The sequence below is a fragment of the Echinops telfairi genome, unplaced genomic scaffold (assembly GCF_000313985.2).
Source record: "Echinops telfairi isolate 266 unplaced genomic scaffold, ASM31398v2 ScPeMD7_37;HRSCAF=141, whole genome shotgun sequence".
NCBI classification, from domain to species: domain Eukaryota; kingdom Metazoa; phylum Chordata; class Mammalia; order Afrosoricida; family Tenrecidae; genus Echinops; species Echinops telfairi.
The window spans coordinates 492,304-506,163 of record NW_022103935.1 but is presented as its reverse complement, the minus strand read 5'-3'; the positions used below and the strand labels follow the sequence as shown (position 1 = coordinate 506,163).

Genomic DNA, 13,860 nt, shown 5'->3' with positions numbered 1-13,860 from the left:
GATAGCAGGAGTGGAATTGCTGTAGGGCCTGGATGGATCGGAGTCCACTTGATAGCAGTGAGGAGAAGTGCCAGTCACAGCGTAGACAGACGTGCACATCGCTAGGGCATTGTTCCCACGGTACCTCTGCCACCAGCCGTGGGCCGAGGTTCCTGCTGCTCTGCTTTCTCGTGGCACACGATGACGCCAGCCCAGTGGGGTGCAGTGACAAACCGATACTGATTTTAATGTCTGTTTCCTTCATGACTCATGATACCGAGCAGCCGTCGTGTGTTTACGGCCATTGGGAAGTCTCCCGTGGTGTCTCGCCTTTCTGAAACACTGGGTGAAGTGTCCCCTTGGCTGCGTCTGAGGAGTTCTGTTTCTTTGCTGGAGCCTCCGGGAGCAGCTGGCTGCCCTTGTGGTGAAGGCACAAGCTTTATGGCGGCTGTTTCCATTTGCCCCAGGGATCTTTGCCCTGGGCCATTAAGCTGTTCCCTGGTTTTCTGCCGAGTTTCCTTGTAGGTCTCCTGTTTGGGTGCACAGTCATCACCAAGCGGTTGTCATGTGTTCTGACCAACCAGTCAGGCTCGCTTTCCTCCAGTCCCCGCACCGTTGGGGCGGGGTGGGGGGGGGCTGGCCCTTGCTCTGGAATTGCTGGGCACTGGGAGAAGCCCATTGTTGGGTTAAATGCTTTGGGGCTCTGCCCTGGGTCATTCAGAAGTACACTTCATTTTCAAATATCTGGGGATTTTCTGGGTTTCTTGGCTAATGATTTCTACCTCTGTTGTGATTAGAGAATCCGTTCTATGCTATTTTCACTGTTTCTGATGGTGACGCGTTGGGTTGCTAACAGGAAGCGTCAGAAATGCCGCTTCTCCAGAGAAAGGAGGCTTTTCCCACTCCTGGCAGAGTCCCCGTCCTGGAAACCCACGGGCCAGTCCTGCCTTCCTGCAGGTTCATGCAAATCGACATGGACTGGATAGCGGCGAGTTTATTTTTCCTTTTTTAATCGTTTTATTGGGGGCTTGTGCAACTCTGATCACGATCCATCCATCCATCCATTGTGTCAAGCACATTTGTACATATATTGCCGTCATCATTCTCAAAACATTTTCTTTCCACTTGAGCCCTTGGTATCAGCTCCTCATTTTCCCCCTCCCTCATGAACCCTTGATAATTGATAAATTATCATTATTTTTTCATCTATTACACTGTCCAATGTCTCCCTTCACCCACTTTTCTGTTGTCCATCGCCCAGAAAGGGGGTTACATGTAGATCCTTGTGATTGGTTCCCCCTTTCTCCTCCAGCTTTCCCTCCCCTCCTGGCATCGCTGCTCTCGCTGTCGGTCATGAGGGGTTCATCTGTCCTGGACTCCCTGTGTTTCCAGCTCTTACCTGTACCTGCGTACATGCTCTGGTCTAGCCGGATTTGTAGGGTAGACTTGGGGTCATGATAGTGGGGGCAGGAAGTGCGTTTTATTTTTATGGAGAGAGAAAACAGGGCAGAAAAAGTATCTTAAGTCCTGACAGATTCTTCCAAGTGTAGATGAGAAACAACTTAGAAATCCCAGAAGCTCAGAAAACCCAAGAGAGATAAATATGACGGAAAACCACCTGGGCACGTCACCGCCAGGTTACCAAAACCAAGAGAAGAAGAGAAAAGAGGAGGCTTTCGACTCCTAGAAAGAGTTACTGTCTCAGAACCCCCCTGGCGCCCCTCTTCTGCCCTACAGGGTCCCTGTGGGGTGGCATCGACTCCGGGCAGTGTTCAGTCCATTAAGACTAATGAACTATGGCTCGGCACGTGCTCTAAGGAGCCCTGGGGGTGCTGGTGGGGTGAGCATCAGACTGCCAACTGCATGGACCTTGTTTCAAACCCTCCAGCTTCCCCACGGGAGGAAGACAGGCTCCCTGCTCCTGTGAAGATCCACGAAGGACCCCTGGCAGGGTGGCTGTAAACCAGGACCGCCTCGGTGATGGCAGCAGGTTGAGGTGGTTTGTGGGTGAGCTCAGTGTAGTCATCTGTGATGTCCTGGGGGTCGAAGTGGTCGAGAGTTCACGTCATCTCCATCTTTAGCGTACAGAGTTTTCTTGCATTTATCGCAGGTCAGGCTGCTCGTGAGTTTCTTGATCCCTGTTTATCTGGAAAGGGACCTAGTTCACCATTATGTTATCAGCATATTATGGGATGGGATGGGATTCTGGGCACCATCAGAGGCCCTTCCACTGTTCCCGACAACCTGCCAGCTGTCGCGTGTGCTGTGTGCTGTAACGTGCGGTGCCCCTCTGGCTGCACGCACATTGTCTCTGTCTCTTGGTTTTGGTAACCTGGCGGTGACACCCCCAGGCGGCTTTCTGTCATGTTTACCCTTCCTGCGGTTTCCTCAGCTTCTGGGATTTCTGTTATTTCTCATCTAAACTTGGAAGAATCTATCAGTAGTTTCTTAAAATGTTTTTTCTTACCCATTTTCTCTCTCAGCTACTTCCAACTAGATCTGTAATAGATGGCTTGTTATTGCCCCCTGGGTAGCAAGACTCACCCCCCCCCCCCATCTTTCTTCCCTCTGCTTTTGAGATTGGATCATGCCTCTTTCTTAGTTGTCAGCACCTTTCTTTTGTGGCCTCCAAAATATGCTAGTAAGTTCGTTGAATGAGGGTGTTTTGTTTTAAACCTTTCAATATTGTGCTTTTTAGGTTTAACTTTTCCATTTAGTTCTTGGAGCACCCAAAGCTGGGGTTCAGGCCTCACAGAGAAGTTGTCATTCAGCCTGTAGGGTAGGGGCAATGTCTGCTGGCTGGCCACACTGGGGCGGTCTGTAGTTCCTAGCAAGCAGAGGGAAAGCAGGGAGCGGGCCATGTGAGACTGGTGGTGTGGGCTTGCCACCATGGGATTCTGGGGTTGGGGGTGGTCAGTGCCACACTGAGGCTGCAGGGACACAGAGGGACCTATATGCCACTAGATGCCCTAACGTGGTACCAACAGCACCGTTATCAGAACGTGTCTCAATATAGATTCCTACTCCTTTCACAAAGTGTCCTATGGAATCCTAAAGTTCTGGATATCGAAGAAGTCTAGTTCATGGGTGTGCTGTAGGTGTTGTTGCCTGTGTTTGTGTCATGTCTAAGAAGCCATCGTCCAGCCCAAGTCTTGAAGACTTGCCCGTGTTTTCTTCTATGAGTCTCAGCCTCTGCTCATGCTTCCTGCTTTGTTCCGTCCAGAGTGAGCGTTTATGTGTGGTGTGAGGTAGGCCGGGACGTTTATCATTTCCACGGGGATACCCAGTTTCTCCTCACTCGTGTGGTTGTGCTGATCTGTTCCCATCAGGCAGTTTGAGGTGGTGATTTCCCCAACTTTTGTCAACAGCTGTGTTACTCTATGAAGCTTTACTTAGAAATATGTCTCCTTTTATTTTGTACTCATTTCTTTTTTTATTTACTCATTTCTATGGGTCAACATTTCTTTAAAATATTTCCAAGGAAGACTCATTTTAGCCTCAGATTTATTGTTACCAGAATTAAAGACGTAACTGTTTGGATTCTTTATCATAATAAAACGTTCCACTGGTCTTTAGCATTAAAGGATTATTTCAATATTGAAAAAAAATGTGCCAATATAAACTTTTACAACCCATTTATGCATTTCTTCTGAAACCAATGTAAAGACTGCTAAGTCTTGTTGGATTGTGGGATTAGATGGCCTTCAGGTCCAGGTGGCCTGTAGGAGCAGGTGGCCTGCAGGTCCAGATGGCCTACCAGAGTCTTTCGGACTCCTTTCACTGTAGTCTAATATGACCCATTGAGACTGACCACCTTCTTAAAAGGTTTCTAAGATGGACTGCTTTTGTGGATTATCTGAAAAGGTACAAATTCAGTTCAAACTTTGAAGCCAGTTTTGCGTGTCACGCTTGCTTCGGGGTGCACAGGATTGAAGGGTGAAAGGACCCAGCTGGCCAGTCTTCCTTCGATTTTAAACCTAGACCCCCAAATGCCTGCGGGATCCGATATCGTCAGAGAGGCGTGGGCGTCGTTCGGGTGCCCCGATGCCCTGTTCAGCTCGAGGCGGAGACAGTGCCTGCACAGGGGCCGTGTGCTCAGCTGGTCAGGCTGCATCCCTGTGGGAGGCCGGCCGTAGGGAGGGAGGAGAGCGGGCCTCTCCCCCCCAGGGCTCCCTGCACGCCCAGAGTGGGCATGGCCCAGCGACGTGGCCAGTGAGCTCTTGCTTGGGGTCTGCCTGTCAGTCGGTTGCGAAGGCTCCATGAAGCCCCTTTCGGGCAGATGGCAGTAATTGGGGTCTGTGGCTGCAGGGAGGGTCATTGAATCTTTAGAACGCCTACCTCATCCACCTCCGAAGAGCCCAGGGCGTTGTGTGGGAGGACGTGAAGGGCCCTCTGCCTGGACTGCAGCTTGCACTCAGCAGCGTCCGCTCACCTGTGCCCAGGTACACATGACCTGCACGCCCCCTGGTGGCGGCGGCTCTGCAGTCTGCAGCTAACAGCAGGAGGCGGGGCCACTGAGAGAGCACCCTCAATTCCACACTTCGGGGAGCATTCTGCAGTGGAGATGCCCCTCAAAACCTGCCCATAGGGGCGGGGGATGGTGGTGAATACAGGGCAGGAAGCCTTCTCTGTCTCTTGGGTCTCACTCTGGGGGCCTAATGCCAGAGAAGTGTCCCCCACAGCACCGGACCCCTGCCCCACCTGCAAACCTCCACTCCCCACCCCCAGCAGTGTTGCCCAGAGCCCCTGCCCCACTTTGGCCCAGAGGAAGGTGCCCCCAGCCGTGTTTTTAGGCAGAAGGGCCTGACCGCCCGAGTGAGGTGGTGTCATGCACGTAGCTGTGGCACCTCGTAAAACCTTGAGCGCTCAGCCCCTCAGCGTCGCCCCTAAATGTGGCCAGTCGCTATGTCCCACCCCTGCCGGGGCACCTGACACAGTTCCTCATCTCCCCCAAGGGCTGGAGGCTTGGGTGATTGTAAAGTGCATGCAGCAGGCGTGGGAGCCTGAGTACTTCCCCACTGTGCTGCACCAGCCCGGCGCCGCAAGTGTGTGTGTGTGTGTGTGTGTGTGCGCGCGCGCGCACACAGAGACTTCTGTGCACCCTCCTCCTGGGCCTGCAGGGTGCAGCATCTGTCTTGAAAACAGGACCTTCCAGCTGTCCCTGCGCCCTCCTCGCCCCCCACCCAAGAGCACAGACTACAGGGCTGGGGAGGCGCCGTGGTGGTCAGGGCTCCTCTGGGTGCTAAGTTTAGGTTCTACCTTTCTAACTACTGGTTTTTGTGAACTGGCTTTCTTTTTTTCATAAACAGTTCTATTGGGACAGAACCCAAGCATCAAACAATCATATCCAGAAGTGTCTTCAGTGGTCACCAGATCCGATTTTAGAGCATTTGCGTTTTTGTGCGTTCCTGGTTACTATCCCCAACTTCCCTGCCGCCGCCCCAGGGAGCAACATGCAAGGCATTTAGGCCTGAAACTCCGCGGGGAGGGGAGGGGAGAGAGGGCGGGGCAGTGGGAGTGGTTAGGGCTCTGGGCTGTTCCCTCGTGCCCTCTTTCCACCCAGCTTCCCGCTGCCTGAGTGTGACAAGCATCCCAGGCTGGGGATGGAGGACCCGTGGGGACTGCGTGTGTCGGCAGCCCCTGCTGGGTGTCATGGGAGACAGGCTTTGAGTCCTTGGGGTGGGGGACCCTCTGAGGGGCAGGGGTGGCAGAGACAGGAGAGAACCCACCAGGCTCCGAGGAGAGCAGAGGCTGTGAAGCACAACTCCGGTTCCAGGCACGGGCTCGGGCCGACAGGGACTGTGCTCACGCTCTGACCAGACTGGCAGCCGGCGTCCTTCCAGGGCCAGCAAGGACACTGGGGCCCTCGGGGTCTGGGCCGGGGCCAGCGCAGCACGTGTCCTCCAGCCCCGGCTTCCTGTCCAAGGGTTAAGTGTCCCCGGAGGCAGACATGCTCCTCAGAGACCAGCTACAGTAAGGTGACCAGATTTTAGCATTGGTAAAGCGGACAAAAGCGGGACACCACTGGTAAAACTCATATCCTGGCGAAATAGCCACATGGCAGCCGAAAACCGTGTACCCTAGCTTGTCGTCCATTCTTTCCAAAAATCAGGACTTTTTTAAACACCGCGGACACGGGAAAAATTGTTAAAAATTGGGGTTGTCCCGCCAAAAGCGGGACGGCCTGGTCACCTTAGGCTACAGGGCTGGCACTTTTTCCTAGAAAAACGTGGTGGCCATCCACAGCGTAATCTGCAGGCCTCATGCAGAGCTGCCTAGGGTGCTGCCAGGGCAGCCGGGGCTGTGGGGCCCAGAGCACCGAGCAGGGCCACCCCCAGGTGGGATCCCCTCTGCAAGATGGACGGCTCCTGCCTGCGTGACCCCAGGGTCCCTGTGTCCCCACGACGCGCTGCAGGCAGCCACTGCCTCAGGTGGCACTGGGTTGGGACACACAGTGGTCTCAGGCTGGCCCTCAGTCTCTCCTGGGCACCTGAAGGGACATGGGACCCTGCAGACACAGCAGCTGGGGTAGACTCCAGGGGGGGAGGCACTGGCCTGGGCAGGGGTGGGTGGGTGGGCTTCCATTCCTGGTGGGAGGCACATCCTTAAAGGCTCCTGAGCCCGTCTGAGGGATGGGGCAAGGCAGGTGGGCCCACGTGTGGGCGAGCCTTTTTTAAGTCCGTGTTTTGTCATTGAAAGTATCCCGGTGGTGCTCTGGGTTAAGCACTAACCTCAAGGTCATTACCATTCCCACACCCCCATGCAGAGGGGCCCGCTCCGCTGGACGGAGGGCAGCACCTGCAGGAGCAGGCGTGCGGCCTCCCAGTGGGGAGCTGTGGGCAGCAGGCGGGGGCTGGCCACCGGCACTGACTGGCGTGTCTGTCCTGCAGCAGTCCTGTGTCAACTGCGGCCGGGAGGCCCTGAGCGAGTGCACAGGCTGCCACAAGGTCAACTACTGCTCCATCTTCTGTCAGCGCAAGGTAGGGGCCCTGCCCACGGACCCAACCACAGACCCCGGCTCTGTCCCCACCACCACTGACCCCTGCACCCTGCTCATCAACCACTGAACGCCACGCCTCCGACATCATGCCATCCCTACCCACCCTCTGGCCCACCACCTTCCCACTGGCTCCTCCCACCCCCCATTGATAGCCAGGCCCTGGAAGTCTTACCCCTCCTCCTTGGCCCCCAACATCCACCTGCGAGGCAGCCATTCCCCAGAGGGTGGATGGCAGGGGACTCCCACGGGGGTGGGTCATGGTGTGGGGAGGGGTGCTGCAGGGGCAGGCACCCAGGTGTGCCACACCTCTGCGGCATGTGTGCTGCAGGCCTCCTGGCCTCCCCCTGCCGCCACGCCGGGTGGTGAGACACTTTCTGACTGCAGGGAGTAGCTGCCAAGCTGGGCTGCTGCCCTGGTGACCTCGGTTAATGAGCCAGCTGTGCCCCTGCCCGGGTGCCCACAGGCTCCGTGCCCTGGGGTGGGGGCAGGAGCGCTGGTCACTGAAGGAGGCCACTGTTCATAGGCTCCACCTCTTGCTATCGTGCATCTGACTGCAGCCTTTGGGGGAGTCCCCACCCCCAACTGCTCCCCCACCCCCCAGTGATAACAGCTGCCTCTGCTGGGTTGCCATGGTCTCCGGTCCCAGATCGCTGCCCCTTCTCTGTGGGGCCCACTTATTCCCGAGGGCAGTAAAGTCCTTAGGGTGCCAGTGGCGTAGCCACCCTGTGCCTGTATCTACATGTGCTGCCTAAGGTAGAGCTGGCCAACCACTGGGCGGTGAGCCATCTGCCAGATGGGCCTGGCCTCTGCTGGGGGGCGGGGCCTCAGGAGTGTGGCTTCCTTGAATGGGACCTCTGCTCAGGGACAGGGCCTCCCTCTGGGCAGGGCCTTCCCTCAGGGGCGGGTCCCCTGTTGGGGGCAGGGCCTCCCTCGGGCTGTGCTAGTCCCCACAGAAACCCCCGGGGCAGCATGTGCAGGAGGGGGCCACCCATGGCAGTGTGGGGCGCCCAGGGGGAACTGTTAGGAGGCGCACCAAGCAGTGCAGTCATCAGTGCACACCGAAGGGCGCCGTGGATGGCCAGCCTGTCTGGGCCTGGTCTCCACTGAGTGCTCCTGGCGGAAGGAGCTTAGGTGAGCTTGGGCCAGCCCCTAGTCCTGGAAGGTGGCTGCCCCTGGAGTCTGAGGAAAAGGGCACCTGGCTTGTCCACTCCCCACAAGATGCTTCACCGTGTCTCCTGGACACTGCTGGGGGAGGGCGGCACTTGCCCCCTCCTGGGAACGTCACATGGAAATGTCACAGCCACTTTCCTTAAGGAACATTTATGGTGCCGCAGCTGAGAACAGACCCAACAAACACCCTAACTCGCCAGCCCAGGTGCTGCCCGGATAGGCGTCCTCAGATGTGTGCAGCCTCTTCTGAGGCCACGCCCACCGTCACTCACTGCCCCGCCAGGGCCTCTGCCCAAGACAAGGAGAGACTGGCGGTGCCCACCACACTCCTGGTACATGTGCAGGAGCGGAGTCCAAGCACCGTCAGCCTAGGCTTGCCAGCCGTGGGAGTCCTCCCTCCCAGCCTGGCCTGCACGCAGAAGCTGCTTCTGCAGGAGCCCTCTGGCCGGGAGCGTTGGGTCTGGATGCCGGTCCCATAAGTATCGGTGGCCTTCTCCACCTGGACTTGTCCACCCAGGTTTCGTTTCTCACATGGGTGGTGGGAGGTGAAATGGGGTCACTTCCTCTGGGGGTCACTGTGCTTCTGGGGTTTGGGGAATGGTCTGATCTGGTACCTCTGTGCAAAGGCTGGATGGGGGTCAGACGCTGGTCTCCAACACCTGTGACCGCGGTAGCTTCCCTGGCTCCCCTACGGGCCTGGAGAAGGCAGTCTGTGTTCCTGGCTCCAGCTTCTCACGTGAAGGTCAACGGTGGGGTCAAGTTCACTGGGGGCTCACAGAGAACATCTCAGCAGTCCCCGTGGAGACACCCACGGCCACTCCCCAGTCTCACGGCCCAGTGGGCAGGGGACAGGTGGACCGGGCCTGTGAGCGGGTGTCACAGCCATGGAGGTGCCTGGTGTGCACATCAAAGTGCCATTCTTAGCCCATGGGCAACTTCTCTCTCCAAGAGGAGCATTTAGGGGAGCACAGGGCAGTGTGAGTGAGGCAGTGGGCGGGGCTTCTTCGGGGATGCTGCTCCCACCTCCTGACCCCCTGATCCCTGTGAGACCCTGGAGACACCCTCCGGTCATGCCCCACTGCCATGGGCACTGCGGGCTCTGGCCGGCTGTAAGCAGTCTGCCTTTGTGTGGTCCCAGTGTGCTGAGCTGGGGGTCAGCCTGCGATGCTGCTAGCTAGTGATGGGGCCCCTCACCCTGAGCATCGGGCCACAGGGAGCAAGAGTACACCCTCACCAGCCTCCTACCTTCCCAGGCCATAGTGGGGAGCAGCCTGTGGGTCACGGTCCCGCCTGTGGGGACCCCCAACATGGAGTGTCCCCCTTTACAGGACTGGAAAGAGCACCAGCATGTGTGTGGCCAGTCAGCAGCGGTCACCGTCCAGGGAGACGAGGTCCATGTGGATGAGGGTGTCATTGAGAAAGTCTCCGTGTGAGGGCGGAGGCACCCCCTTGGGGGGGTGGCTGTGAAAACCTGCTGGCGGAGCAAAGGACACTCAGTGGACCTGCCCTCGGACACGCGTCTCCTGGACTTGGATAGCTGGTCGTCGCCATGTGGACAGAAGAGGACACTGAGCGGACAGCGGTGGGGGCCGGTGGGGACACAGAGGGGTGGCAAAGCCCATCCCCTCACGGTGCTCTCCCCACCGTGTACACACACAAGTGTCCTCAATAAAGTGAGGCCCTGCCCAGTCAGGGTCCCCTTGGTCTGTTCATCCTTGCCACACAGAGGAGCCGGCACGCAGGCCCCCTGCACTGGCCCCAGGGCAGCAGGGCCAGCCGGGCTGAGGCCTCTGGCAGTGAGAGCCAAGCCAAGCCCATGACCAGCCTCTGTCATGCTGACTGGTGGGGACACATGCTGTGGCCAGAGACGGACTCGCTGGACATGCACAGAGCTTCTGGCCTGCAGCCTGTGCCCGCTTTCACGTGGCCAGGTCCACTGTGCCCCAGGCTTTGGGGGCTGGATGCCAGCCAACTTCAAGACAGACCCCAGGACACGCGGGAGCAGGGCGTGCCCTCTGGAGTCCTGCGGGTAGCTCACAAGAGCCATACATATGTCCCCATCATTCTCAAAGGGGCCGCTTTTTTCACAAGGAAGGGTCCATGCCACATCAGCTGGTGCCCCGACTCAGTCCTGTGCTCACATTGTGCAGTCTCTTGGCCAAAGCCCCACGTGCCCGCCTCCTTGTCTTGGAGCAGCGGAGCAGGACAGGTGTGGACTTGTGGGAGAGCCATCTTGCCTCCTGCTGAAGGTGGGGTTGGGCCAGCTGCTGAGAACCGGGCTGGGTGGCCCTGACCAGTTCTTGAGACTAGCTAGGGGCCAGCCCCCCTGCACAGCCCCAGCCAGCGCTGGGTTTGGAAGGTCTGTCGTCAATAAGGGGAGCCCCCCCCCTCCCCTGAGTGCCGAGGTGCCCCTCTGAGGGCCCAGAGCCCACACCAGTGTCTGCTGCAGCTGCTGGCAGGCTGGCCAGATACCACTTAAAACCTGGGGTCAGGGGCTGGTCAGGAGGCTTCTTGGCCCTGATCTGGGGCCGCCTGCCTGATGGGCAGACAGAGGAAAACCAGTGGCCGGCCATAGCTGACCGCCTGGGGACCAGCCTGAACTGCGGGACTCTGTGGATAGCACCTCAGCCACCAGTGAGGCCTCCTGGAGGGGAAGGGTCAGGGCTGGGCTGGCTGAGCCAGGGGCCTAAGCGCCAACCCTCTTCAGCAGAAGGCCCACCTCTCCTTGAGGGTGGGGCGTTAGCGTCGACGCCCTCCTTCCCCCTCGGAGTGAGAAGCGCTGGCAGAGGCGCGGGGCTGCGGGGCCGTTCAGCGGCAGCCACCCAGAGCTTTGCGGAAGACGTTGCGGAACTCGGCGTTGAAGACAGTGTAGATGACAGGGTTGAGGGCGCTGTTGACGTAGCCCAGCCAGGTGACGGCGCTGACCAGCCGGGACGGTATGGCACAGGCTGGACACAGCGCACGAGTGATGTGCACTACGAAGAAGGGCGTCCAACACAGCAGGAAGACCCCTGGGGGGTACCCCGGGCGTCAGGGGGGGCTCCGCGAGGACTTGCCCCCACCACCACCCCGCCACCCACCTTGGGGACCGGTACCCACCGACCACCACCGGCAGGACCCTCATAGCCTTGCGTTCTCGGCTGGTGATTTTGGCGCGCCTCCTGCGGGCCTGGGGCGGGGACTGGGCGTGGGCCGGGTCCGGGGGTGGGCTGGGGTCCCTGCTGGGGCTCTGGGATCCAGGGAGCGCGGCGTGAGGTGGGGCTGGGTAGCTGCCTTGACCTGGCATGTCGGGCGCCGGTTCCGGGTGGCTGGTGGGGGCCCTGGGGCCGGGCGCCGGGCCCGGGGCGCGGCTGGGCTGGGGTCCGCGCAGCTTGGCGCGGCGCGCGCGCTCCCGGCGCCGCAGGCCTCGGAAGGTGGCCCAGTAGAGCAGCAGCATGGCGGGGCAGGGCAGGAAGAAGGAGCACACGGACGAGTAGACGACGTAGTCGCGGTCCTCCAGGCGGCACTCGGCCGGGTGGCGGCTGCGCGCGGCGTTGAGGCCGCACAGCACGGGCGCCGCCACGGCCGCGGACAGCAGCCACGTGGCGCCAATGAGCAGCAGCTGGCGGCGGCTCCGGCGGTTGTAGCGCAGCGGGAGGACCACGGCCACGAACCTGCGGTGCGGAGGGGGGGCGCGATGAGGGGGCCGGGGAAGAGCGGGGAGCAGAAGGGGCAGGGGTAGCACACCCACCTGTCCACGCTGATGGCACAGAGGTTGAAGATGGAGGCGGTACACAGCATCACGTCCATGGCCATGAGCACGTCGCAGAGGGCGGAGCTCAGCCGCCACACGCCCCCCTGGACCTGGGCGCAAGACCACCTTTAGAGCTGCGCCCCCCCTCCTCGGGGCTTCTTAGCCTCTAGAGGGGTGCGGAGGAGTAGAGAGCCTCGCTGGACTCCGGCCCTGCACCCCTCTCCCACCCTGTCCTTGCAGAATGAGAAGGGCCTGGGGAGACCCTGGGAGAGGGCTAGCTACCTCCTGACCTCTCGGGACTCCCCTCCCCTCGGGCACCCCTCTGTCTGCAGACTGGACCGGTCCCCTCAACTTCGCTCAGAGCCAGGGGGCAGAGTGAGTTAGCAGTTTGAATCTAGCAGTTGCTCTGGGGGAGGAAGATGATGTTTTCTGCTCCCGTAACGATTTCTAGCCTTGGAAACCCAAAGGGGCAGCTTAGCTGTACTTCGTCCTGTAGGGCCACTGAGCGTTTGTTCTTTGAATGAGGGTGGTGGTAGGAACCGCCCCTTCTTGTCCTTGGCATAATGGGGTGAATGCATAAAGCTGGGGTTAGGTCACTTCAGGGTTGAGGGGAGACTGCCTGTGGCCCCCAAGGACAAAGGAGCAGCAGCCAGCCCCGTGACCAATCCCCTTCCAGTGCTTTGGGACGATTAGGAGCTTAAGTCATTACGGTGCTGTGTGTGCGTGGCTGGGGGAGGGCAGGTCATGTGCATCCGTGTCCTTCTGGCCTTGGTCACAGCCCCGGCCGGAGCTGTGGTTTCCACCTGAGAAAAGCCCCGCCCCACCCCCACAGCCAGGACAGTGTGTCCAGGCCTAGCCTTAAGCAGCTTTTCTCCCCAAACTTGGAGGCTAGAGGGGCTGGCACCACAGCGGACCCAAGCCTGCGCAGGCCAGCAGCGCTGGTCTGGGGCAGAAGTTTAAGGCCCACCCAGACCTCCTTCCCCCAGCAGCCCTCCAGAGTCTCCGGTGCTGTGGCCTGAGTCCGGGGGTGGGGGGTGGGGGGTGCCTATGTGTGCACGTTCGTGGGCACGCCTGGCCGTGGTTGGGTGCAATGACGTGTGGGCCTGTGCCCAGGGGCGTTGCCTGCATCTGCCTGTCCCCAGCTGGCTCCCTTGAAGAACTGAGCCCAGCTGGAGATGAGGAATGGGGGGGAAGGGGCTGGACTGACAAAGTTACTGGTCCCTGGGTTTTTCCCGGGAAGCGGAGGCTGAGGTGAGAGGAGGGAAGAAGGATCCTGAGGGAGGGGGACACTGCTGGCCATGCAGACTGGTCGGAGTGCAGGCAGGGCCTGGCAGCCGCCCCAGCCCAGGGTCCCTGGGAAGGCGTGGCGACGGGCGGGGCGCAGGCTCACCTCGGAGTAGACGAAGAGCGGCAGGACCAGTACGGCTAGGAGGAGGTCCGCGGCCGCTAGGCTCACGATGAAGTAGTTGGTGGGCGTCTGCAGAGCGCGCTCGGACGCCACGCTCACGCACACTAGCGAGTTCCCCGCGAGCACTGCGCCGATGAGCAGCACGCCGCCCGCCAGGGCTGCCGCCGCCCCCGCGCCCCCCGCGTCCCGCCCGGGCTCTGCCAGCAGCCGGGCCTCGTCCGCTGCGCTGCGGTTCCCCATGGTGCACACCGCCCATGCGCCCCAGCGGACGCCCAGCACCTCGGACAGCGTCCGTCTGCGCTCCGCCTCTGGACAACCGGCTCTGGACAAGCCCCGCCCCGTCCCGCCAGACGCCTCCAGGACACCCCGCCCACTATAAGCCCCTCCCAAAAGATCTCTCCAGTGTGCACTGACTCTGAGTAAGCCCCGTCCCGCCAGAACCCTCTAGGACGCCCTGCCCAAAAGATCCCTCCATTGCAGACTTACGGTAAGCCCCGCCCCTCAATACCCCTCCAGGACGCCCCGTCCTGTCAGACCCCGCCCCCCGCAAGGGGTAAAATTTGCCCCAAC

At 59.9% G+C, this 13,860-nt stretch overlaps 2 protein-coding genes across 2 annotated transcripts in view; one reads left to right on the top strand and one right to left on the bottom strand.

Annotated features, from left to right (window-relative positions):
- The window catches only part of DEAF1 (DEAF1 transcription factor), a 36,094-nt gene extending 26,241 nt beyond the window's left edge, over positions 1-9,853 (top strand). Inside the window, exons 11-12 of the mRNA XM_004717197.3 lie at positions 6,870-6,959; positions 9,478-9,853. Coding sequence (XP_004717254.3) covers positions 6,870-6,959; positions 9,478-9,582 — 195 coding nt within the window. The 3' untranslated portion in view covers positions 9,583-9,853. The remainder of the gene's footprint in view (positions 1-6,869; positions 6,960-9,477) is intronic.
- Positions 9,854-10,957: 1,104 nt separating this feature from the next.
- DRD4 (dopamine receptor D4) lies at positions 10,958-13,530 on the bottom strand. The gene is made up of 5 exons (XM_045290420.1): positions 13,273-13,530; positions 11,880-11,992; positions 11,434-11,802; positions 11,249-11,358; positions 10,958-11,160 (listed from the first exon to the last, which is right to left on the bottom strand). Exons 1-5 carry the CDS (start codon positions 13,528-13,530, stop codon positions 10,958-10,960), a joined length of 1,053 nt encoding a protein of 350 aa, XP_045146355.1.
- Positions 13,531-13,860: the final 330 nt, after the last annotated feature.